Below are 26,329 nucleotides of genomic sequence, written 5' to 3'. Positions count from 1 at the left end.
AAACCAGAGCACCCAGAGGACACAGACACAGGGGGAACATGCAAACTTCACACAGAAAGGCCCCGTCCAGGTGGGAATCGAACCCGGGACCTTCTTGTTGTGAGGCACGAGCACTAAGAAACTAGAGCTCTCTCTCAGACGCACAGAGGCTGTTGTTTACTCTGCAGGTGAGGGAATATCAAAGATTGTTCGTGGAAAGTGAGCACTCATTCTGTATATCTTTGGTACAGTTTTGGTCAATTATTAGTGACAGAGTGAGCGCTCTCACTGTGTAAAGACCTTGGACTTGTGAAATACTTCAGTTTTGCCATCGAACAGCGCAGCTCGTGCTTAGAAACGTTTAGCTCAAAGAAAACGGTGTCCTGATGTGGATCTGTCCCTGCAGCCCAGGAGGTGATAATGTCTTTCTCTCTTTGCATCGCTGCTTCAGTGGAAATTCTGATCAAAACATCAAGTTACATGTGACGCAGTTGCGGAGTGTATCGCCGTGCTATTTTAGGACGTCCTGAACTATATTTTTTATACACATGTTATTTTGATTTAACCCCTTAACTCCCACCTGAACCGAGCACATTTTCTCCAGTTTGGCTTTACCCCAGTCCAAAGTGAAAACAGCAACAAAACTGAGACAAAAAATTGAGAAAACATTGACAAAAAATTGCTGAAAAAGTGGCAAAAATGTGACAAGAAAATGACAAAAATGTGACAAAAAAAATGACAAAAATGTGACAAAATGTTGCAAAATAATTACAAAAATGTGATAAAAATTTGACAAAAATGACAAAAAACGTACAAAAATGAGTTGAACACCCAACAAAAAATCAGATGACGTGAGGAAAAAGATCCTCTCGGTTCAGGCGGGAGTTAAGAGGTTAATCAAAATTCATAGGTAAAAAGTACCGTTAAGGCACCGGTATCGAAAAGGTTTTGTTAAAGTAGTGGTATCAGAAAAAAGGAACGGTGCCCAGCCCTATTCAGGGAGCATGACATCTTAAACCCATTGAGAATCTTTGGGATGTTCTGGAGAAGGAACTCTCCCAACATCGGCACAAGATCTTGGCAAAACAAATGACATTAGATCTTTGGACATGGCAGGAGTGCACTGAAACAACACAACAGGTACTATCAACCAGATCCGAGCCTGAGGAACCGGGCTGAACACACACAATCCCCGACTGTACTATAGATCATTCGAAAAGTGAGCGCTCGGATACAGACGGACAAATGGCCACGGTGAAGTAGTGCATGAAGTCACAGCTGTATTACATAAGGGAGTGGGATTCCCCTGTGTGACTACAGCACCACAGAGAGGGCTGAGCATTATGTCACATCAGCACCAATCAACAACACTGTAACACTTCAACAGGGACTAGTCACACATCAGACAGATGGAGCAACGTCAAGAGGCAGCACGACAACGGGGCAGGCAGCACTAGCTTCATGTATGCACTGAAGAGGATACAGTATGAGAATCAGAATGTCCAAACGCCTGTCATTAAGGCATGCACACTGAACTGTATACGGCATCGAGATGGATGGTCACTGAGTGTGGTTTTAACCCATACCACGCACCTTTATTTAGGCTTGGAACATTAACACAATAAAATGTTTGTTTGTGAGTTTATAATTGTGTAGACTTGTGACTTATGAAACTTGTAATAAAAAGTACCACCAAATCATTTGAATTTAATTTGTAATTTTCCATCAAAGAGCCCTAAACACCGTACTTTGTCAGTTAAAGCCGCGCTATTGAATGCTTTTAGACGAGTGCCCCTGCACACTTGGGCATTTGCAGAAGATTCATTAATGCCTTTTTTACTCACGCATCATTAGATTGATTAGATATTGATAAATGACCTATACACTGTTTTATAACGGCACCACACACATCTCCACCTGGATTTCAAATGAAAAATGTCAACTGTTTCTGGAATTGTGAATAAATCAACTCAACCATAGTTATGAATAATATCAATATTTGAGATTTGGGAACTTATGTTAGCAATCTTTATGAATTTAGTGATTCAATTCCCACACTGCCTGCCTTTGAAATGACTCAATTTAGTTTAGTATAAGAAGGTTTTTGACCAAAGCTATTCATATTGATTGTCATGAAATGAATGCAGTGGTCTCTCTACACACGGGCTCAGGATGTGCTCGCAGGGAAGAAGTGACCAGGCAGACTATTTATAAAGCCCTAAGCCGCGCTCACGCCGCCGTAAGCTGCCTAGCACTGCCACTCTTAGCCCTGTACCGGCAGAAAGGAAAAGTGCCCGGGATAAGTCACGGAGCACACCGCGGCCCGTCAGCAGTTCACTGGGGAACAGTCGGTCGTATCCAGCATTACCACCGCCACAAAAGAGTTTGTGCAACTTGGAGCATTGCTCTCCAGGATATATTGCAGCGCAGTGGTTGTGGAGGATAATGTGAATACGTTTACATTTCTGACCTCTGTGTGAGTGCCAGGCTCATCATCAGCTCATCACTACTTTGTGTGATGCTGATGTTGAGACTTGCAGAGCAACGGCAGCAAGTCACGACTCACTAAAGCCTGAAGCACTGACATAAGGCACATCATCCCCCTATAAACAATCTAGAAACATGTTCTGGATGCATGTGATTCTGGCTCAAATCTTATTCTCCTGGATATAACAAATTCAATCACAATTGCAGTCGGAAAAAGCACAATGGCATGTTTGTGCACATTGTTTGGCCACAATTTGAAGTTATATGCACCATAGAAAAAAGTCAAGCTCTCCTATATTAAGTGCCACATTATCTATATCGCAAGAAACTGCAAAATATCACAGATCTTCCTTCTGACAGATCTAAATTTACACACAAAGTTCCTTTTTAATCATGATTTTCCTAATTTAGTTTGAACTATTTTGTATTTGTGCATCTTGTTTTGACATGATTTGATTAAAGAATAATAATAGTATAATAAACATTACTGAATTATATCGTGTTCAAAAGGTTCAGTAAAATATTGCAATTGTAATCGCAATTCAAGAGTTATGAAACATTGCCATTATGTTTCTGATTCAAACTCAAACCTGTGACCACGTCCTAAAACAAGTTCTCTTTGATACAACTGACAGCAGACCAAAACAAACGTACTGAAACCAAAAGGCTGAATAAAAAAGCTGGAAAATAAAAATGCTTTGATAGCTTAGTCGCTCGAAGGTCAATTAGCGTCGCCCGACAGACGAACTCACCCTTCCGTCGCGAGCTTCCCCTGTGCTCCATCCTGAGGGGCACCCGGGCGAAAGCGGGGTGAAGGACGGGCTCGCGGGGTGGTCCTACGGGTGCTCCCTGGGGAACTCCAGGTGAAACGGGCGTCCAAACATCAATCAAAGATGACCGCGGCGATGATATGGGGGCACGCGTCAGGAATGTCCGCTTAGTCCCTCTCTGCCCGCACTGTGAGGATCAGCTATTTCAGTGACACAGGCGCGTGTGCGAGCGTGTGTGAGCGAGAGCGCCATCACAGAGCGCCCTCCCCCCCCTCCCCCTCCCCTCACACACACCTTCACACAGGGGGAGGAGCCGAGCGCAGCGTCAACACAAACAGGAGAGAGGGGAAGAGCTGATTTCAGAATGCACTTTCAAAGGCTGCGAGTCAAATACGGAATCAATCTCTGACAAAAACACATTTTCTTTTTAAATCATACGGTTGAAAAATGTAGAATGTTGTTTAGAAGTTTATTATTTTGATTTATTTTGCTTTGTTTTGGTTTGGTTTTGTCCTCATAATACACGTCAGTTTCTCTAAAAGCGCAGGATTTACAGAGCTTTCCAGAAGCTTAACACATGCTGACCTGTGATGCTCCAATAATCCTGGATATGATGAGACGAGGACGATTCTGCCACATTCTGACTGCTATCAAAGAAAACTTTTCACTTTGACAGATTGAAGACCATGCATGTTAGAAGGCTGCAGGTTTAAAACCCCCGGCTGGATGGGGACAGGCACTTGCCATGCCTGCGTAGGTTTCCTCCAGGACTCCGTTTTCAGCTACCACTGAAAACATGTACAATAGGGCGATTCTGACCATTATTGAATGTGATTTGGTGATCTCACTCTGAAAGAAGTGGTTTGCTCAGCTCCTGGAGGCCACCTCTGAAGCTCGATTCTTAACACATTGAGTGCCAAAAACAGAAAAACCTTTTTATGCCTTTTTTTGTTTTTTTTTAATTATTTTATCTTATTTTATTATTGTGATTTTTTTTTTTGGGGTTGCACAGTGAAAGCGCTGTAAACCCGACACTTCGCGTTTGACAAAGTCGAGCGGCTTCCCATGTACAGATTGAAACAGTTTTCAACATTTCTCTGAGTTTTTAAAGAGTCAGAATTGATCCAAGGACGGCTGAGAAACATCCTGTTAAAGTCTTCAAAAAGTGATCGATCTGCGGGAACATGCGGTGTTTCAAAACGTGTCAACAATGTTGTCGTTGAAAATTGACTTGAAGCTTGTGTGTTATGCTTGTATAGCTATAACATATATAACAATACGCTGTGGTGCTACATATATCATGAAAAATGGTCTTGATTGTTGGCACTCTACAGCTAAATCCCCAAAACAGCGCTGCACTCAATGTGTTAATCAGGCTTTACATATGGTTAATGACGCCTCATCAAATGTTCTACTGATTGCCATTCTAAAAGTTTCTTTCACCTCTCTCATGTTATCATATTCACCCCATTGTATATGATATTAGTGGTTGGGGAATCCGGAGCACCCAGAAGAAACCTAAGTATTCATAGTTTTTGTTGGGGCATGAAGGGGCGAGGAGAAGGAGTTGTTGAAGTGACTTTTTATGTTGAATACATCAAGTTCTTGTTCGCTGGTGCATATATTCCATTCTAACCTCTGTTAAAAGTACTGCCAAGTGTGGGTCATGAGGCCGGCTTCAGGTGGAGGGTCGATAAGTGCTGACAGTGAGTGACACAGGGCCTCGTTTTACACTGAGCTCAGGCGGACGCTGGAGGAGGAGCGCGAGGCACGAAGAATGAACCAGTCATTCTGCGGACACCGACAAATTGACTCCTTTCTGCACCGGTGACAAATCCCTTTCATTTCAAATCGAGAGAGGAAACTTTGGTTGTTTCCTTTGATTAAACCAGCGCTGAGACATTTGTCACACTGAATGGAAAAATCTATAGTAATCACACTTTCCTGTACGCAGTAATGCACAGACATCTTTCATCTGCGCACTTTCCTCTTCTTGATTTATGCGTCCGAACTCCTGTTGAGATAATGAAATGAATCAAACTGCCTGTGCTAAAACTACTCCAAAAGTAAAAAATAATATGTTCAAAGTTCTTTATTCCCATTGAAAGTCCCTTTTGTTTCAATTTAATATAGTGTATAGTGAATATTGCAATATTCAAGACCGTTCTTGAACGTGGCCTATTTTCCACATGTGAAGCCGCGGACAGGCCTGTTTAGCATGACATGGGAGAAGAATGATGCGGTACTTTCAGCAAATTGTCAAAGGCAGCAGGTGAACTCGCCACATTGCACCTGTTAGGTCAGTAAAATGAAGAGTCATGGAGTCTTCTTGCACTTACAAACCTAGATCAAAACAAGCCCCTGAACTAAACACTCATTTGTGAAGGTGTTATGAAGAATGCCCATGATCATCTCTACCATCTTAACCAGAATCTGTAAAATACCTCCCAACCAAGGGTACAGCGGCCCCTGAGGATCCTTGAGCACTTAGAACTGGGGGGCACGAATAAAGAAGAATTTTAAAGATGCTTTTCATTCAAACGTTAGCTTCATTTTGAAGTCAACACTTTGTATAAAGAATTGTCAGGATCCTTGACCACATACAGTTGACCATATTCCATTTACATACCCTGGATGATTTTTTGTTTTTGTTTTTCAGAGAGTATGAATGATAGTGGTTGTAGATGGTAAAACGTTTGAGATCTCCCCAGAGTGGTTCAATGATAGTGAGGTCAGGAGACTGAGAAGGACACTCCAGAACCTTCATTTTATTCTGCTGGAGCCAATGAGAAGTCGACATGGCCTTGTTGATCCTCCAAATGTAACGTTTATGTTTATGTTTATTATATTATTCCAAATGACATCGTTTCAGAAATGTTGAGGCTTGTCTCTGTGCTGTTTGGTATATTGTAAGCGTATACTTTGTGGCGATTGTCAAGTAATGGTTTTCTTATGCAGCCCATGTTTCATCACCTGCCTCTTTATTGGTTTTTATTTTTAAAGAGAGTCCTGTATTTCAGCTGTAGTTACGTATCTCTTGTGTTTTTTCACATACTGAACAATTTTCCTGCCAGTTGTTGCTGAATTTTTTGTTGGTCGACCTGACCGTGGTTTGGTTTCAACACTGCTGATTGATACTCTCAGTACCTTGGATATCTTCAAAGGTCAAGGTCAAGGTCAAAGTTTATTTATAAAGCACATTTAAAATACAGTTGACACTGCCCAAAGTGCTGTACATGTTTCAGTGAGAGACAAATATATATATATACATACACACAGTACAAATAACAACATGGAATGATCAACTCAGCTCGTGTTAAAAGCCAATGTATAGAGGCGTGTTTTTAAGAGTGACTTAAAACTCTCAATGGATGAGGCTGATCGAATGCTCAAAGGGAGCTCGTTCCAAAGTTTGGGTCCAGCGACTGCAAACGCTCTGTCACCTCGGGTTTTTTTCTTAGAGCGGGGACAGGTTAAAAGCTGTTGGTCACATGACCGCAGGGCTCTCACAGGAGAATACAAAGTCAACATTTCAGACAGATACTCTGGAGCCAGGCCATTCAGTGATTTAAAAACCAACAATAGGATTTTAAATTGTATCCTGAAGGGCACCGGGAGCCAATGAAGAGACTGTAGTACAGGAGTGATGTGGTCATAGCGCCTGATGCCTGTTAGGAGCCGTGCAGCTGCGTTCTGTACGAGTTGCAAACGACGAATGGATGCAGCATCAAGACCGTGGTACAGAGAATTGCAATAGTCCAGACGTGTAGAAATAAACATGTGGACTAATTTTTCCAGCTGGTTAGAAGGCAGGTATGGTTTTACTTTAGCAATCAATCAAAGCTGAAAGAAGCTTGTTTTAACCACAGAGCTGATTTGTTTGTCAAATTTAAAAGAGCTGTCAATCATGACTCCAAGATTTCTTACATGGGAGCTGAAGGGAACACCGAGATCAAAGGTCTGTTCAGTATTGCCGAACAAAACAATTTCCGTTTTGCTCTCATTTAGGTTGAGGAAGTTTATCTTCAGCCAGTCTCTCACTTCCTGGAGGCAGCTCTGTAAAGACTGCATTGAACTGCTTTCTGACTTAAGAGGCATGTAAATCTGGACGTCATCGGCAAAGCAATGAAAGGAAATGTGATATTTTCTAAAAATCGAGCCCAGCGGCAGCATATACAGGGAGAACAAAGCTGGGCCAAGAACAGAGCCCTGGGGAACTCCGCAGGTTAGAGGGGCTTTTGCAGATGAAAAAGGGCCAAAGCTCACGGAGAACTGTCGTCCTGTGAGGTAGGACCGAAACCAATTTAAAGCCGTGTCCTTAATCCCAACACAGGATTCCATGCGTGACAATAAAGTCTCATGATCCACTGTATCAAAAGCTGCAGTGAGATCTAGAAGCACCAAAACAGCTGCCTGGCCAGAGTCTGCCATTAAAAGCAAATCATTTGAAATTTTTAAAAGTGCAGTTTCTGTGCTGTGGAGCGATTTAAAACCGGACTGGAATTTCTCTGTAATTTTATTTGCATCCAAATAGGATTGCATCTTTTTTATATCCCCTTCCTGATTTATACAGTTCAACTACCTTTTCTTGCAGATCTTTTGACAATTCTTTTGTTTTCCTCATGACTCAGAAACTAGAAACGCAGCACTGGATGACAGATGCAAGGGTCTGTCAGGCGCCCTTTAATACACACACAATAATGACAAACACAGGTCACAGGATGCTTACCTGTAGCAGCCACTCAAACCCGGTTGTGTCCCCTTGTGTGCATATTATCAGGGTATGTAAACTTTTGATCATTTTGGCAGTTTGGCAAAAGCCTAACCAGGGACGGGGGCTGCAAATTAGCCGATGGCTAGACGCCTTATGTACAGAACATCGGCCAACGAGTTGGCAATGTTTCCTTGTACTGTCCCTGTCAAATAAACAAATAAATAAATAAAAAAGTTTCTTTTGTCATTATGATTTAAAAATAGCAAGCTCAGTTTGACCTTAAATGCTCAACCACTCAACCACTAACTGAGTGAAAAAAAAGAAATAATAATTTTGCGTTATCATTCATATTCTCTGAAATATAGTCAAAAAGTGAAATATTCTGCCAGGGTATGTAAAGTTTTAGGGTTTCTGGAAGGTTTTCTGTATGGAATGTATATGTAACCATGGAGACAGACCCATTAGCAGTGAAAACCTACCAGAAACTTAATAAACAATTGATCCTGGAGCATCTAATGGGCCATCAGGATGGAGAGTAAAGGCACCATGATGTTAACCACTCGTACAGCTGCTGGGTCACTGAAAGGCCAAATCAAAGCACTAATGTCAACTTTTTCTTTCCCCCTAAAAAGCTGCATAATGCACCTTTAAAAAGATGAAAGTGCTGCATGACAGCTCCAGGCCTATGCTATTATGGGATAGGGTCGCCTTTAAAGCTTTATTATGTGTCACACAGTGTTAAACTGACGTATGCACCATGTTCTGAGGGGAAGCCACGCTTACCTCAGCTCACCTCAGCTGGTGTACGACCCGAGCTCCCTCACGGGGGTCTCAGAGCACGGAGATGAGAGGGGGCGGAGCTGCAAACCTGTAGGGCTGCCTGTGCTGCCTTTGTCATGGCCGCCGCGCATTAATCCATTTGTCTAAGAGCATGCGGAGTGGGCGCTAAGCACTTAACCAGATTAGGCTAATCCTGGACTTTTTATAAAGCACAGGTCCTGGTGCTGAGGAAGACACTGCTCATGTTCTGGGCAGCGGCTCCTCAAAGGTCGAGCACTGGTCACCAACTCTGAACTCCACAGCCATCACTGGCAGCACCACAGAGACAAGTAGAACTATGCGGTTTGCAGTTTAAACAGATTCAGGAGCAGTAACATTTGATAAAACACTGAAAGAGTCGGTTCATACATCAGTCACATGCAATCCAGAAAAGGCAGGCCCAGTATGAAGCCTGCCTTTTCTGGACTGTTTGCAGAGGGTGTCATTTGCCTAAATAACTGCAGCCATTCAAATTGTGATTTTCAGTTGTTTACGAGCACTAATATTTCAAAGAGTGAACAAATATCTGCACAAATGCAAATGATGTTCCAACCAGCCGCAGTCTCCCTTTAACTGTGTCACTGTGGACAGACGGCACCAGGACAAAAACAATAGAAAGACAATACTCAATATTTAGCCCAAGGGTAAAACCAATGTGATCTTTGGATTCAGCACATCAAAATTGCAAAGAGTCGGTCTTTACGTCCAAAACAAAATCAGACTTTACCAAAAAACATCTAAAAAAGGCCTTTACCCCCATTACTTTTGGTCCCTTAAAAAGTGGGAGGCTCACAGAAAAAAACGCTTGGAATTCCTACAGCCTTTTTAGTGTTCCAAAACACACACACACAAAAATCAATTACTAACTATTAATAATGGACTCTCACTACACAAAAGTTGTATTGTTTTTTTTAATGTAAATCTATGTAGGTCTACAAATGGAAATTAGCATAGTGCTAAAGCTGGTGCAGCCATATTTTTAATACAAAAATACAATTTAATGTAATACAATTCTTTTATATAAGGTTTCACGTGAACATTTCCAATGATCCAATGAAAAAGCAGAGAGAGAGCTGCGTGCATATAGCGGTAAAGCCCCTTATATCATTGCAGCGATCAGCTGTGGGTATATTTGTTGTCTGTGCTATGGATTTTATACGTCTGTAACCCAGGACAGTGCTGGTCCTTTAGCCCCTCCATGACTTGTGCAACAGTTGTGAGCGTCATGTGCAGGTCATTAAGCAGCTGCAGCAGATGTGTGAAGGCAGAGCTTAGCGGAGTATCAGTGATCAGAGTAAGAAGGATTAAGCTCCATCAAACTGCACTGGGAGAATGTCAGATGGTCTCACTTATCAGCACCGCTCATAACGGCCCCACAGCACACTTAATGATGCTCTAAGCCGCTCAGGCTTCAGGTGAACAGGGCACGCGCTTATGTAACAGGGAGGAGAGGGGGCACTCCCACTCCGGGACTGACTGAGGAGGGGACACTCCCACTCCGGGACTGACTGAGGAGGGGACACTCCCACTCCGGGACTGACTGAGGAGGGGACACTCCCACTCCGGGACTGAGGAGGAAACACAAGTGGGTTTTACTGACATATCCATTTCAGTTCATATAAGGACAAGAAAATCTGGATGTTTCTATCTGTAAACGTGGATATGAAGGAATTTCTTCTACATTTTTCATCCCATGTTTATAAGCACTGCTATTTGATGGTTATTGTGATCATTCCTACTATGGGTGTGGATTTTAAATGGACCTACTTTCCTTTGATAAATAGTGGGTTGAAAAAGTATCCGTACCCCTTTAACTTTTCGACATTTTGTCATACTCTGGACCATAAATATATATAATAAATACATTTAATTGAAATTTTATGTGAAAGATACACACTAAGTGACACACAATCGTGAAGTGAAATGAAATTTATACATGACTTTTTTAGAAATAAAAAACTGAAAAGTGTGATGTGCAAAAGTGCTGGTCCCCCTTTCCTTTTAGTGCAGCCAAGTGCCTTCAGAAGTTTCCGAATGATTTCTGAATGATGAGCCTACCTGTGTGTTTCTAATGTCAGTTCAAACACAGCTGCTCTGTGATGGTCTCAGGTCTGTTAAGAGACTACTGTGGAGCAGAAGCTTCATGAAGTCCAAGAACACACCAGACAGGTCCGGGATAAAGTTATTGAGAATTATAAAGCTGAGTTAGGTTAGAAAAAGATTTACAAAGCTTTGAACATTTCTCAGAGTACAGTTAAATACACCACACTCACCAATCTTACTGACCGAACAAGGACAGCACTGACCACAGCTGTTACCAAGAAGCCTATGATGACCCTGGATGAACTGCAGAGAGACACAGCTCAGGTGGGGGAAACTGTCCACAGATCAATTATTACTCGTACACTGCACAAATCTGGCCTTTATGACAGAGAGGCATTTTAAAAAGAAAACCATAACAAGTCCAGTTTCTGTTTGCCAGAGGCCACATGGGGGATACAGCAAACGTGTGGAAGTAGGTGCTTTGGTTTGCTTTTTGAAATAAATCAAAAAGGAATCTGGAGTGCCTTGATCCTGTCTTTTATTGAAGTACATCCTGGCCTTCAGATCTCCATGAGCACCTGTTTCTCTTGCTTACAGAGCGCTCACAATATCTTTCTCTACATGGGAAATGTTCCTTTTACTTTTCTGTTTTATACAAATAAGGAGTTTTTTTTTTTTTTTTGTTTGATCAGAGTGTTTGAGACCTTCCATGACTGAACCAACTAAATACAGCATCAAACTGCACCACTGCCCCTGACCAGCAGGAGTCACCGTCTCACAGTGTGCAGCAGCAGCAGCAGCTAAGATGACGTCACACCACACTGACACACACACACACACACACACACACACACACACACACACACACACACACACACGACTGAGATCAAGGAGAATGACGACACCCTGAAACACTGATGCATTAAGGAATTCAGGAGCCACAAACCAACCCCAAAGCTGCATTAAGTTAACAAGGAGCTAACCACGCTGATGGTGAGAAACCATTAGCCGAGCAGAGAGGGCCAGACCGCGGGCTCACGACAAAGCCTCAGTCTGCTGCTTATCAGGGGGAGCACAGCGACGCCTCTGAGCTGGGACGGAGGGATAACAGCCCACAGCAATCCGACCACGAGTAGGGATTGACTCCAGCACCTTCAAAGAGCACACCAAAACAGAACCAGCAGAACCACCAAGACACAAAACAAAAAGCTGACAGCGCACAAATTTGCGGAGAGGTTGCACAATGTACTTGTTTTGCAGACAAGCTTTGGGGGGGGCCCTGTAGTGCCTCTGAAACCCCCCGGTCCCCACTTTGGAAACCACTGATCTAGGCATTAAAGCTGCGAACTCTAAAACTAAACTTCGAAAACAGGTTCTGTTACGGTTCTTGTATATCACTACAGTTTTTCGATACCGGCAACAATACTTGGTTTTGGATACTGATATCTGAACGATACTTGCTTTTCGATACCTAAAATAAAGTACTTGTGTCTAGAACCAGAGAACAGAATAATGTTGTTTAATGTTTTTCCATTAAATACTATTTCTTTTAAATGTGTATCATTTATTTGAGCTGAAACAATCAAATAACTTCCCTTATATTAATGCTGTCTCTGGACTAACAACTTCATTTCTTTCGATACCAGTAGTACCTGAAGAACATACTGGTATCGGCCCTGTTCTTGCTATCTAAGCAGCTCATCTTCAGTCTCTCTCGAATGCTAATGCTCCTGAATTCAGATTTTGAAACATTAATCTAATATATGATATATGATTTCATAAATATCTGTCTATGTCTCAGGACTTTATTCTGCTTTCAGATTGGACAATAATGGCCTAAGAGCCTCCTACAAACTCCATCAACACGCTATTTCAGCTTTATGTGGAAACAAATTTTTGAAAGAACATAGTACTTATTTTCATGCTCTTTTCACAGCATTAACTGGGGGGCATTAACTAAATTGCAAACAATAATCTGCATTTATTTTGGTCAATTCACCTGCAGCCTTAATAACATTCAAAACTAATGAAACGTGTTTAAAAATAAGGCGTGATACAGCGGGAGTTCTTGAGCTGACTTTTCACCTGTATATCACATTCACATTTTAGCACAGTGCCACAGCCAAAGCAAACAAGCAGTGGGAATTAAGCAACAGCACAGCCACAGCAACAGGAGTTAGAAGATCTCTAAAAGCTTTTGTGGAGAACTCTGTTGGGGCTGACTGGATGAAAACCTCCCAGCCTGTAGTTAACCCTGGAGTCTCTGAAAGGTTCAGCATGAATAAACTGGGCTCTGAGTGAATAAATCGTGACTGAGGAGCGTCTTCTGCTTTGTCGGGATTTGTATTTGCCTGTGCCTTTGGTCAAAACGAATCAAAATGCATAAAGCACATTGGAGTCGATCTTAGAGGCGTCGTCTATTTACTACGACATCAAGACACTTCCCATCACATGACGAGACGGTTTACTACCATGCATTCTGGAGACCATTAGCTGCACTGAAGAGCATAAACATCCTGGAGCATGAAAGCAGAGCCTGAAACAGAGCGCACGGATGGCCTGACAGTGACAGTGCATTTAGCTTCTCTCACATAGAATCTGAATTAAGGCGAGACGCTGCAGGTGAACAGGGAAACTGCTACATTTGGAGATATCGATTTGAAACCTTTGCTGAACATTGTGTATAAAAATTGCCAAAATGTTCAGTGACAAAATCTACATAATACATAGCCCCTAAATAGATGCATGGTTTTATTTTGTTGATACTTTAGTTACAAGGTTTTTTCAGATGGGATTTTAGATCTCGTCTAGTTTGGTATGACTTAGTTTTTGATGTTGGAGTGGGAGGGCAGCGTTGTCTTTTTTTATACACTGATTATAAAACTAAGATGTTAAAGGTCCTATCATGCAGAATCGACTTTTTGGAGCTTTTAGCCATGTTGTTGTGCTATTTCCTTATCAAAAACACCCCCAGACTGTTTTGTGGCTTCATTCACGCAGCTCTCAGTAATCCTCCTGAATCCTGCTCTCTGAGGCTCCGCCCTCTCCTGGTGAACGACTGACCTGCTCAGTTGTATCGTCACAGCGGAACGGAAGTGCTCGACGTCTGTAATGCAATGTCTTAATTCTATTCTTACGGCCTGATTTTAATTTGTAAAACAGCTTTTTCATTATTTCTGTCGTAAGAGAGAAACAAAGAGAGAAAAAAATAAAAATAAATAAAGGATGTGCCGAGGTGCTTCCAGGTCAGCTGGGGCCAAAACAGCGTCTGAACAGACGTCATGTTTGCGCTGCAGCTGAAGATGGAGCTCGTTATAACCTATTCTGGACACACCTGTTCTTTATTCTTACCTAACGATAATGTCACGGAGAGAAAGAAGCGCGTTTGGCGACGAGGACTTTATTCAACCTTCTCTCCGGGATTTGGCGACTTTCACCAAAATAGTGTTTCTCTGTGACTGTCTCTGATGGATGTTTGTGAACCTTCACCTGAATCAAAGTGGATTAACTTTTATAACAACGCGAGTCCCATAATGTAAACAGCGATGGACCAGAGCGGGGAGTTTATCAGAACGTGTGTTAGTGTGTGTGTTAGCGTGTGTGTTAGCGTGTGTGTTAGCGTGTGTGTTAGCTTGTGTGTTAGCTTGTGTGTTAGCTTGTGTGTTAGCTTGTGTGTTAGCTTGTGTGTTAGCCATTTATGAAGCTGTGTTGCAGATGTCAACTCCTTATAACTGCATTTTGAAGTAACTTCACTTATTGCTGTTTATTTACAGTATATTACGGTATTACGGTATTAAGTTGTATGTGCGGAGAGAGGGGGCGGAGTTAACTGAATCGAAGTGTTGTGTCTTCCAGGTTTGAAAAATACCTTGAGAAAACACTTATATTTATCACAAAATGAGTGCTGCATAGTGGTAGAGGTACAATATATCATATAAATACCTGTATTTAACTTTGGAATGGCTAAAAAAGCAGGATACAGGTCCTTTAAGGGAGAAAACTTTAAACTGTCAGTGGTTGGCTCCAACTCCATAAAGCTTCTGCATGTTTTCACTACGCCATTCGGATTGCAAAGTACAGTTTCCCTGCACATTTTTTTCTGAGTTTGTCTTTGCGAAAAAGGATTTTGCTCTCCATATAAAAGACACAGGGGCCCGATCTTCCTAAACGCAGACTATAGCGAAACATTTTGCACTTAGTAGTAGGGCTGTCAAAAAAAATCGATGCTAAAAGTGGTATCGAAGCTCGATATTCATTACGATCAAAACTTAAATTTAGCTAAAAAGCAGTGCAGTCCACTCTCACGCCTTCACAAGCTCTCACTCCACACTAATCTTATCTCATGCTCAACCAAAAAATATTCCTGACTTTTATCAAGAGCGGCTGCAAATGCTTTATTTTCATATTTTTGTGTCTGTCGGCGGCTCCTCAGCTCTCCATCATGTAGCCTATGTATGAGAGAGGGTATATAATAAGCTAAAAGGACCACGAGCTAAAGATTTTCCCTGATCTTTGAACTGGCCGTGTGCGTGGGCAGCACAGGACCCGTCTCCCTGAAGTGCACTAAGCTCTAAGCTACAGTTCAAATGATCTCTACAACCGGACTAAAAACAACACAGGACTACGTACCAGAGGAAGCTTGTTTGATTGGGGAACACGGCGCTGTGAGAGAAGACTGGAAACATGGACATATCAGAAGGATGAAGAGCAGTCGGACTGCTCGTGTTTGGAGCTCATTGCCTCGTGGAGACTGCAGGCCTGGTGAGTCAGTAACAAATATGTTTTCTGTTGTTGACTTACGTTATCTACCTGAATGTAGTTTGAATTAGGTCATAAACATAGTCATTAACGGACTGTCTCACAAAGTGAACGACCCGGCTCATTAATATGCTAATTTTCACACATATTTCACACACTCACAAATTACCTGCGCATTTAAGTAGCGTCTGACTGTGTTCATTGTTCTAAAAACAGCCACTCTTAATGTGAGGAGCAAACTGTAGCCTAAGCTGATGTAGACCCAGGAGAATCCCTCAGAATACAAAACATTATTTGTGCAGTATTTTGGTTTGTACGTGATACATGTCCCTTGTATATCCAGGTCCAAATCATAACAGCATAAACGTGCAGGATGATCAGACAAATGGGCTTTTACAATCAATGGTCCAGAGCTTTAGGTTGAAGGACTCTCTTGGCTGAGCTCATTCAGACAAAGGCTCAAACTGTCAGTTACTTTATAAAATCACAAATACAAATTTGATCACTTTATATCATTAAAATGCAGACCAAAACAGGAGAGAATGATGTCATGATTCTCTACCTCTAGAATTGTCCTTTATTATTGCCTTACTGTTGGTATTTCAAACATAGGAAGTGGATATGAGGACAGCTGTCATGTGGTGTGTGAAATGTGAATCTGTGCGATGCTGACATCGTGAGGGCCCTTATAGTCAAATTCTGCTCCGGGCCCCCCTGAAGGCCAGGGCCGGCCCTGACTTCAGCGTCGAGGATGTTTTAAACACGTTCCTGAGCTGCATGTGACTGACTGCCCTCAAATATGCACAAAGCTTTGTTTCACTGTACCTTTTGGCAGGGCTGTAACAATGTTTCAATGACAGTGAAACTTGTTTTTGGTTTATAATTTTGTACGATCATGAGACACTATAGCCAAGAAAAGGAACCACTCAGCTCAGGACCATTGGTCTCCATGTATCAGTTAGCATTGGCCAATTTCAACCGTATAGTTACATGTTATCCATCTGTACTTAAAGGAAAACTCACCCTCAAATCCATTTGTTTTGCTGATAAATGGTATAAATGAGTGTCCAATAGTGTTGTCTACATATCCAGGTCATAATGTTGGCACTTAAGTGCAAATTAGTTGAAAGATCAACTTTCTGCCTAAAACTGTAATTTAAAGGAATTTTAAAGGTCAGTTTTAACATTGTGCGTGTGCACTGTTCTGCAGTGACTGTTCATGAAGGCAGAAACAGACAGTGTTTAACATGACGGTCATGGGCCAAATCCAGTCTGTGAACACTTTATATTGGTTCCTTTACAAGAACATGGTGAATCAGAATAAACTAATATAACGTGGAGTATTCTGCAATGTAGACAATACAGTGCCGAAGGAAAGAGACAAGAGATTCCTACAGCAAATATGATATTAAGAAGGGGATTTTTTTTACTGTGGTATTGCAATCGGTATCAGTGCTGCTGTAATAAACCACGTCTCAGTCCTCTCTCTTTTTATAAGCGACGCCCTCACGCAAGTGGTGCACATACCCACAGCGCTTGAAGCTTGTGCTGTCCTTGCACCAGGCACAAGGTCTGGCCCTGGGTCTTTTACCGGTGGTGAATTGGTGACAAAAGGGGCTATAGCACATCACTCCTAAAGTAAGGCTGGATCAAATCGTTTTCATCTTGCCCACAGCAAGCATGCACTGATGGAATAACCAGGTCATCCAGTATATCCAGGTAGTAAGCTGCTCAGAACTTCCCCATGTGAGCAGACTTGTGTGTGCATGGGGCAGAAAATGGGCTGACGTTACTATGGAGTCCGATCTATGACTCGCTTCCACATGGCCAGGCAGTCAGCACACAGGGCTATGAGCACCCACTTGGTACGAGCAGAAAGGGAAGTGCCGCTTCCCACACTCACGACAAACTCACGAGATCAACTCAAAACAAAGTGTGATGAAATATGAACGGCTGAACTGAATCACGTGCAAGTGGTAACTCCAGCTTTTACACAAGACTCCATGCAGACGGAATATTGTTTATACACAGACAGACAATTGTGCAGCTCTTTGTATTTCCAGTGTATGTGATCAGTAAGCATGATTGTGCGTTTGCATACACTTGGCGTCCTGTCCCTGTGGAAACTGTCTGGAGTGAGTCAGTAATGGTGTCCAGCTGCTTGTTTCTGGACTGCACTCCTCTGGGCTCACACTGTCCATTATTCAAGCATTCACATCTTTGAGTATCTGTTAGGGCTGGGAAAATATCTGAAAATATCAGATCGGACTTGGATCGCAATACTTTGAGCTGCAATACCAAGCATCGATACTTTTTCCAAATATCGCAATACCTTCAATACTTGTGTTTGGAGATATTTTTATCACACACTCCTTTGTTTTCCAGTATCAGCACTTTCTACATTTTGTGTTAATTCACTTTTCATTTAACACTTCAATAACTGTCAAATGGCATTGTGTTCATAAACTTTAGACACATTCATTATACAAGGTAAACACATTAAAAATCATAATTACTTATTGTATCGCAATACATATCTGAGTATCGTGATACATATCGGATCGTGACAAAAGTGAATCATCCCAGCCCTAGTATCTACAGTATATTCATAATCATACTGTATTATGCTTTATTTGGGCCTTTGGTGTACAACTTTAACCTAATGTATGTGTTTAGAAACGGCCACCACATACAGTACTGCAGTTATCCAGACGCCAACAGAGGACGGCTTTTTTAATGAGCACTTAAAACGCTAATAAAAAAAGCTGTTTGCGCGTGATCTGAGCCCTTTAATGTAAACAGGTAAAGGGAAGGAACCCCTCATTATTATCCTGGCTTAGTTCCATGTTAGCCTCCTGTTGGTCCTGATTTTGTATTTTTTGTTTTGTTTTTTACACAAATCGATGAAAAAACAAATTGCTTTCAAGATGTTTAAATTTAATGAAAGGTGGGGTCTTGAAATGGTTTCTTAGTGTTACACATATCTTCTATCACAATATTCAAGACAGTTCTTGAACATCTTAAATTCTTTAATCATATTGTGAAAGTCCACTCCATCACCGTGTTCAGAAACAGATCAATATAAGTCCCCCTTTAGGTGTGTTGTCGAGGGGAATATTACAACACGGGTTTGGGGAAATCGATTGTTCAACTTCCTGACTGAAATAACTGGCCCTGCATCATTGTTATTGATTAGTAGACATGGAGTAATCTTTGTAGTCATTTCACATTCGCACATGTAAATCTGGTCACCTAATCGCCATTTATGCTTTTTTAATATATTGGTTTCCTACATAATCCCATGTGTTCATTCATATTTAATGTCTTCAGAGAATAGTGTTGATAAAGATATTCCGGTATATTAAAAGCCTTTCCAAACTTTAGACGGGTACTGTATCCAGGTGGTTGTGTGTGTTTTAACATAAAGGCAGATGTTTGTTTGTGGTGTGGCTTTCTGAACCCTCTGACACGGACATTTTTAATTCTAATGTACAAATGAAAAAAAAAAAATAAGACAGAGGAAGAGGCCAATTGGAGTCCAGGGGAGGACAGCACTGGGGGTGGGCTCTCACCTCCCCCCACTCAGCCAACGGGAAGCAGGCCAGGACATAATCAATACCAGCGGCTGCTACCCGACTCCCTTTAGCCCGCGAGCTAACGCACTTACCCTGCTATCACTGCTCTCCAAACACAATCCCTGCTCCGGCTGGGAACAGCGTCACCTGGTTACGCTCAGCCGGACTTTGGGCTGGCTCAGTGATTTTTAACGGCCGTCATTAAGCGCAAGTCCGTTGGTGAAGCTGTCATCGTGAAAGGCTAAGAAAGTCCGCGGAATATTTACTTAAAGACCGGACTTTGCAAAAACATTTGGGATGATGGGGAAAAAAAAGGCGAGGGCTTTCTCAGTCTCCTCCAGTCTGTAAACTGGTACGCCGCGTGGAGCCGTAATTGCAGCGCGGCACGGTAAATTAAAGCACGCGGCGGGGGAGTTTGTTAAACGTGGACTTTATGAACTCTGGATCACCCCAAACACGGAGATACTAACAACCGCCATCCATTCAGGGGGACGTTTACAAGTCAGAGATAAGACTAAACTCACTGGAACAAAGACAATTCTATGTTCCAGGCCTCATCATTCCAGGCTGAGGGCTCCTGCCTACCTTCGCCGTGGTGTTGCACATTCATTCAAGGGGAGGCAAAACGTTATTTTACTGTTTTGGCCCTTAAAGATTCTCCAGGAAACAAACAAATTGCCGATCGTAGTAAGATGTTCCGTTACTGAGCTGATTCCACTTTTCTCCATTCTTCAGATTCACTGTATACGAGAAATAGTAACTTCAGGGACATGTTCCCAAACATCTCCACTAAAGCACCTCCTGCTAACACCAAACTATACAGTTTTAAACTTAACAAGCTTTTGTCAGACTTCATCACCACAAATCAAGGCAATTTGGGCCTTTGACACAAATAAACAGCCTTACTTATATATGAAGATAAAAGAAAACTGGCGCTACATTTTTCTAAATATACGTATATCACCAATCTGCAGCAAACGGTTTAAACAGACTCCAAATGGAATATCCCAGAACAGACAGGAGTGACACAGTCTATATGAAGACACAACTGCTGGGAAGACATGCTGTGTAGGTGAGGCAATTTGAGCACTGCCATTACAAGAACAAATCAACTTGCAGCCAACATTGTTCCCTCGTCCAAAAAAAGCAGAATTTAACTTTGTTCATGCAGTTTCAGTAACCCTGTTGACTTTGGTCATTTCTTCTTCTACCGCTGAAGCGCTCCCATCTGTAACTCTGGGATATTGTTGCGTCATAGATGAAACATGAAACTGCCCTTAAAATGCGTTCATCGTGCCATCCTCGATTTGCTAGCATGCCATGAGCTAAAAGTGAAAGCTTTGACTCATTGTTCGATCATGCGCTATACCCACTGCTTCCTTCAGAGGGAGCACCGAGGTTGATTCGAAATCCTGACCGGCCCAATCTCTCACTCCTCTGTGTTTTTTTCCACACTTTGACTCATCCAATGGAAATGCAGACTTCTGAAACCATGCCAACGCGTTTAGCCTAAATGTGCTCATATTCCAGTCAATGTGAAACCATCCCGTTAACCCTGTTATCACCCTGCCACATTCTCCCTCAGTCCAGCAGCATCTCAGCCCTCTCCGACAGATAAGAGGACATAATGTTCCGCACCAAAGTGTCGCCTTATTGCGGTTAATATCCCAGGGTAATGGGACTTTAATAAGCCGAAAGCTGGCAGTGAAAGAGCTTTGTTTAGATGGCTAGTCATCTGTGATTTGGGAAAGTTAAATGTCTATATTGAATGCAAGCAAGTATGGCCAGCCTGACAGCACTTCACACGGCCGTAATAATCTGGCTTTTGTTACTGTGGAATGAAGAAGACAAGAGGAAAGGCCCTCCAAGACTCTGGGAACATCTCATGAAAAGTAGACAGAATCAAAGAGTGTTTTCAAAGCTATCCGCTTGTTTCAACAGTAAGCCCTCAGCGGCTCGTCTTGGAGGTGGAACGCAGCGGGATCAATCCAAAGCCAGCGGTGAAAGCGAGTTAGAAAGCCGTCTCACCTGTAGCCTCCTCATCTTCCTCTCTGATCACGCTGTCCTCTGTGGGACTGCGCTGGGCTCCTCTGCCGTCCTTCACCGGGACCACAGTGAAGTTGGTGGGCATGTTTCCACCATGTGCGAGCCGCTGCCCGTTAGTCACGCTCTTATCTGCTCTGCTGTGTTTGGTCTCCTCCCGGCTCCGCTTGTTTGTTTTAGCTGGAGTTTGGCTGTACTTTTGTCTCCCGGGCAGAGGCTGTATAGGCTGTACCTCACAGTTTGGCTGCTCGTATCGCTGTGGAGACGGCTGTGCGCCCATGTGACTGACCCCCTCCCTCCCCACAGCGACACCAAATAAGGAAGAGCAGTGCGGCCCCGCCCTTTAGGGGCAGCTCGCAAACATACACACTGGAGGAAAACATGACACGCATGTGGCCTGCACTCAGAGCTCGGACGAGGGGGAGACACTTCTCTGGGCAGGCTCATTAACGACAGCCAACATGTGGAGGGGAGGAACAAGTCTGTAGGGCACACTGAAGTCATCTTCTGGTCCAAATCAGACCATACCTCTGGGTCACGGGTCCACAAACTTTCCTCCTGTGAGCTGCTTTACTAAAACCTTAAGAGAGCTAGTTTGAGAGCAGTTCAGTACAGGACTACACAAATAATCAAAGATAACTCACTGAAATACAGGGCTTTACTATATTCACCTGAATGAAGGCTGATTGTGTGCTCACAGATGCCAAAACAATGATCCAAGTTGACTCAAACCTCTGTAGAAGTGCAGCAAGCCTTTGGGGAACCATTTGGAAGAGAGAGGAGAGAAGACCTCTGCTCTCGGTCATACTCTGTAAGGCTGCAACTTGGGAGATTAATCACATCAAAAGCAGCAAAAAAATCTTCTTCTATTTGTGTGAAAACAAGACTTTAAAATGTTAAATGCTAAACTTGCTGGATCGTGACTAAAACTGAACTTCTGCACCCTTTTAAACGACTATCTTTATATTTGTTTTAGCTGTGTACAAACTGAATTAAAGTCCGACGGAAACCTTAAATGATTTTGTGATAATGTCGCCTAATACTGCGATAACAAGAATGGAGCGATACCTTGTGCACTCCTCCCTTATCTTGAACAACACGAGTCCAGAAGGAAGTGCTCACTCCATGTCTAGGACACTAACAGCGCACACTTCCTCCCTCCCTCCCTCCCTCCCTCTGACGTGACATCTGATCCCACATGCCCCCGGTCCCTTGCCCCAGCTCTTGTGCAGACACCTCACTGAGAACAATATCCAAAGTCTGAATCCTGCGGTGGAAGTTAGTGCACACCGGAGGCTGCGCTTCTGCACTATCACTTCCCGACTTCCTCACACCGCGGTGTCATCTGATCCTCTCAGTCCGTTCCAGGAGGATGAGCCAGGAACAAAGGCTCGTCATTTATATTTTAGAGCCGTTTTCACTGCCACCAGGGAGATGATCATTCTGAACACTTCAGAAGCACTCAGGAATGGGTTTAGGTGGAAGACAGTGGACCGCTGGCTTCATGTCTGTTTGTCATGAGTCCCTTCGGGTCGAGTCTTCATTCTAATTAGCTCTGCATAGGGAGGTGCGATATTGACAAAGATGAATACCTCAATATGTGGTGGGACGTTCTGACGATGAGTCGATATTTTTGCAAAAAATTAAGATCACTTTGTCGTTTAAAAAAGATAACTGGCCTGAACAGATTACACAAGGGCATTTTTAGATTTATTTTTTCCCAATTTTCCTCAATTTTTCCCCATTCATTTTAAAGAGGGGGTGTTCTGCTTTTTTCAGTCACATAGCACCAGTCTATATCACACTACAATGATGACAAACCTTCTGTTGGTCTGTAAATGCAGTAAATTAGAATAACTGCCTTGTATAAAATGTCTCTCTCAAAATGGCTGTAGTGAATGTCTTGAAATAGGCCTCTGTCTCTTTAAGAACCTCAGACCCTTTCAGACACGCCCCCTCCACACGCTGTCTGTGGCATCAGTGGGGAGGGGGTTCTGCTGAGGAGCAGTGGTTGGTTACTCGGCTGGTGACTAAAGCTCGGAGGCGTCTCCAGGAGGTGGGGGCGTTCCTAGGAGGACTCAGGCAAACCTGTCCCTAAAATGGCCGCCATCAGAGTTTTTACAGATTACTCAGAAATACGTGAATGTGCCAAGGCAACACTTCAGGCATGTTTTTAATGAGGGAATGACATAATAACATGATGTAAAGCTTGAAAAAGTCGATTTTGCATAATACCCCCCCTTTAAGACTCAACTTTGTACATACAACATATCTCCCAAACAACATTTTCGATGTGACCTTATATAGTGAATATCTCGCCCAACTCTAGTCCTGTACTGAACCTTTTGGTCGTCGTCTGCAGTACAGCTAAGGATGGACAACTATAAATGCTTGAGTTCAAACAACCAGCTACATGCGAAGGTCAGGTGAGCAGAAGTTTGCTGTAATGTATTTTTCCCCCCATATGATCACATCGTCCATTACGCAGCAGTCTCCTCAGCTGACTGTGTCTAATGTAAAAAAAAATAACATGACTCACGCCCTCAGGCCACAGCAGGGGCCCATTAGAAGTCCTACTGAGTCGCCCACAGCCCGGACACATGGGAAATGTGAAGGCTGGCCTGTTATTGATTCTACTTGGTTTGCTTTTTATAATCGGGACGGGAAATGCGGATATTTTAAAGTAAACCGAACACGACAAGAAACTTTCGAGCAAAAAATGTGGTTAAAGGCGTCTTTGTGTGTGCCCTCAGTCACGCACAACGACCAAAGATGTTGTTAGCATTTGGCCTCTCCCAGCATATTCCAATAGCTCCAAACGGGGGTGAAGTTGGAAGCGACCACGCTCTTCCACAGGCACAAAGACCAGAGGTACAAATCAACTCGTCTAAGCTCAGGTTAGAACATATCTCAGCATGGAAAAATGGCGGCCTGTTCCTTTAAGCCGATTGGAATTTTACAGACATCTTCAGCAATACATGTAACTGAATGTGTTAAAGACCATATTTTTGAGCATATCCTAGTGGAAAAAAGCCAAGCCATGTCACTATTTCCAAAGAAACGCAGATGTAAAGCCTGTTGAAATCAAATTCACGGCTTTAATTTTAGAACAATTCCTTCATCCATCCATCCATCCATCCATCTTTTCCCTTGTCCGGGGCCGGGTCGCGGAGGCAGCAGTCTGAGCAGAGATGCCCAGACTTCCCAATCCACTAACACCTCCTCCCGCTGTTCTGGGGGGGGGCCCGAAGCTACACCAGAGACATAATTCCTCCAGCGTGTCCTGGGTCTTCCACGAGGCCTCCTCCCAATAGGACATGCCTGGAACACCTCCCATGGAAGGCGACCAGGAGGCATCCAGGACAGATGCCCGAGCCTCCTCAGCTGCTCCTTTCGACGTGAAGGAGCAGCGACTCTATTCCGAGCTCCTCCTGGGTAACTAAACTCCTCACCCGATCTCAAAGGGTGCGCCCAGCCACCCTGCGAAGGAAGCTCATTTCGGCCGCTTGTATGCGCGATCAATTCCTTCAATGACTTAATAATTACTAGGTTATTAACGTTTCACAATATTCTAATTTTTCTCATATTGTTTTATTATATAATTATAGTTTATGAGGCTCAGCTTAAGCAACAAATGAATGCTTTCCAGGGCGGCACCATTTAACACAGAATAGTTTCCACTCTATTCCCCAAAGTCCAAATTCCAAACAAAGAGCTGTTGATCTGTAAATCTGTCCATTAAAAACCACTAAGTTGATAACTGAGGCCAATGATTTGATCACCGTCCAAAATCCAATTTCCCTCACAGCCCGAGGAAGGGTCCAGATGTCCGGAGTCTTTTGGCTGACAGATGCGAGTGTGACCCGCCCGCAGAGTTTCCCGCTCCGGGTCTGCAGCAGTTCCTCCCCGTGACGCCATTAGCACAGACGATCAATGCGCTCAGAGGGGAAAGGGTGGGGGCAGCAGGGGAGAGGAAGAGGAAAAAGGCCACCAAAGTGACATGGAAACGGACAGGAAGCCGCACCAGTGACAGTTAGCTAACACTCTCTAACCAGCTACACTTACAAGAGTCTGTGATTACCAAACGGTGCTTTGCAAACTCTCCAAGGGCACAAACCAAAGCCACAAAGCATTACTCCGACCCAAATGCTGGTTTGAATCCATTTAAAAAGTGTGTAAAGAGAAAACAAACTACAATATTACAGACATGACCCAGAAGTCACTGGATTGACCAAGCAACCCAGAGAATACAGGGAAGGCCATGTCAGAGAGAATGGATTAAAAGAGAAAAGCTGCAGCTGTTTTATGACGGGGATGTGACAGCTTTTATCACCACAGTAATGCACATACAAACACACCGTGCCAAAGATAGCTGGAGTGCTATAGTAACACAAATGGATTAAATGGATTGTTGTCTCCAATCCAATCCAACTTTATTTATAATGCACTTTACGAACAAGATACAGTCGTTGCCCAAAGTGCAGCATACAATAACAATAAGCCACAGCACAAAGGTAAGAAAAGTTCAAAGACAAGGGTAAAACACAAAATTCCTGACTCAATTAAAAGCTACAGAAAAGACAAGTGTTTTAAGAGCTGAATTAAAAACAGAAAGTGACTGGACACCTGACTAGAGTTCAAAGACTGCAATCCATATAGCATTGGGCCTGCGACTGAAAAAGACCGGACCCCTCTCAGTTTTCTTTTAGTCTTTGGGACTAAACTAACACAGAGTGACCTGAGTATAAGGCTGACGAAGGTCGGACAGATGCTTAGGTGCAAGGCCGTGAAGACATTTAAAAACAATAAGAGTTTGGAAGTCAATACGGTGATGGACAGGGGAAAGGGGAAAAGGTTAAGGTTTTAAAACAGGCGTTATGTGCTTTTGTTTTATAGTGTGCGAGTCACAAAGCGTGCTTCTGCAGTCTGGACAAGCTGTAGTCGGGAAAGCAACAGTCTGTTGAGCCCAGCATGCTTTGCGATAGTCTAGGTCAGAGGTCACTAAGCGGCGGACCACGGTCCGGATGCAGACCCACGCGCCAGCCCATCGAGACCCAAACCTTGGATCCGAACTTTGGACCCAACCGTGACTCCCGTCAGACGAGCAACTGCATGTGCTCTCCCTCCCTTTGGCTCTCTGA

At 43.1% G+C, this 26,329-nt stretch overlaps 1 protein-coding gene across 4 annotated transcripts in view; it reads right to left on the bottom strand.

Moving 5' to 3' along the window:
- The window catches only part of slc12a7b (solute carrier family 12 member 7b), a 93,002-nt gene that overhangs the window by 44,294 nt on the left and 22,379 nt on the right, over window positions 1–26,329 (bottom strand). Inside the window, exon 1 of one of the 4 annotated variants that reach the window (XM_079575910.1) lies at window positions 21,174–21,467. The exons of 2 other annotated variants lie outside the window; for them this stretch is intronic. In XM_079575910.1, coding sequence (XP_079432036.1) covers window positions 21,174–21,276 — 103 coding nt within the window. In that variant the 5' untranslated portion in view covers window positions 21,277–21,467. Of the gene's footprint in view, window positions 1–3,218; window positions 3,440–21,173; window positions 21,468–26,329 lie in introns of those variants that run through there. One more of the 4 variants, XM_079575912.1, reaches the window with a different exon arrangement.

Source organism: Gobius niger, assembly GCF_951799975.1.
Source record: "Gobius niger genome assembly, chromosome: 18".
Taxonomy (NCBI): Eukaryota; Metazoa; Chordata; class Actinopteri; order Gobiiformes; family Gobiidae; genus Gobius; species Gobius niger.
Note: the sequence above shows the minus strand (reverse complement) of the source record. Positions and strands in the feature narration are given on the sequence as shown.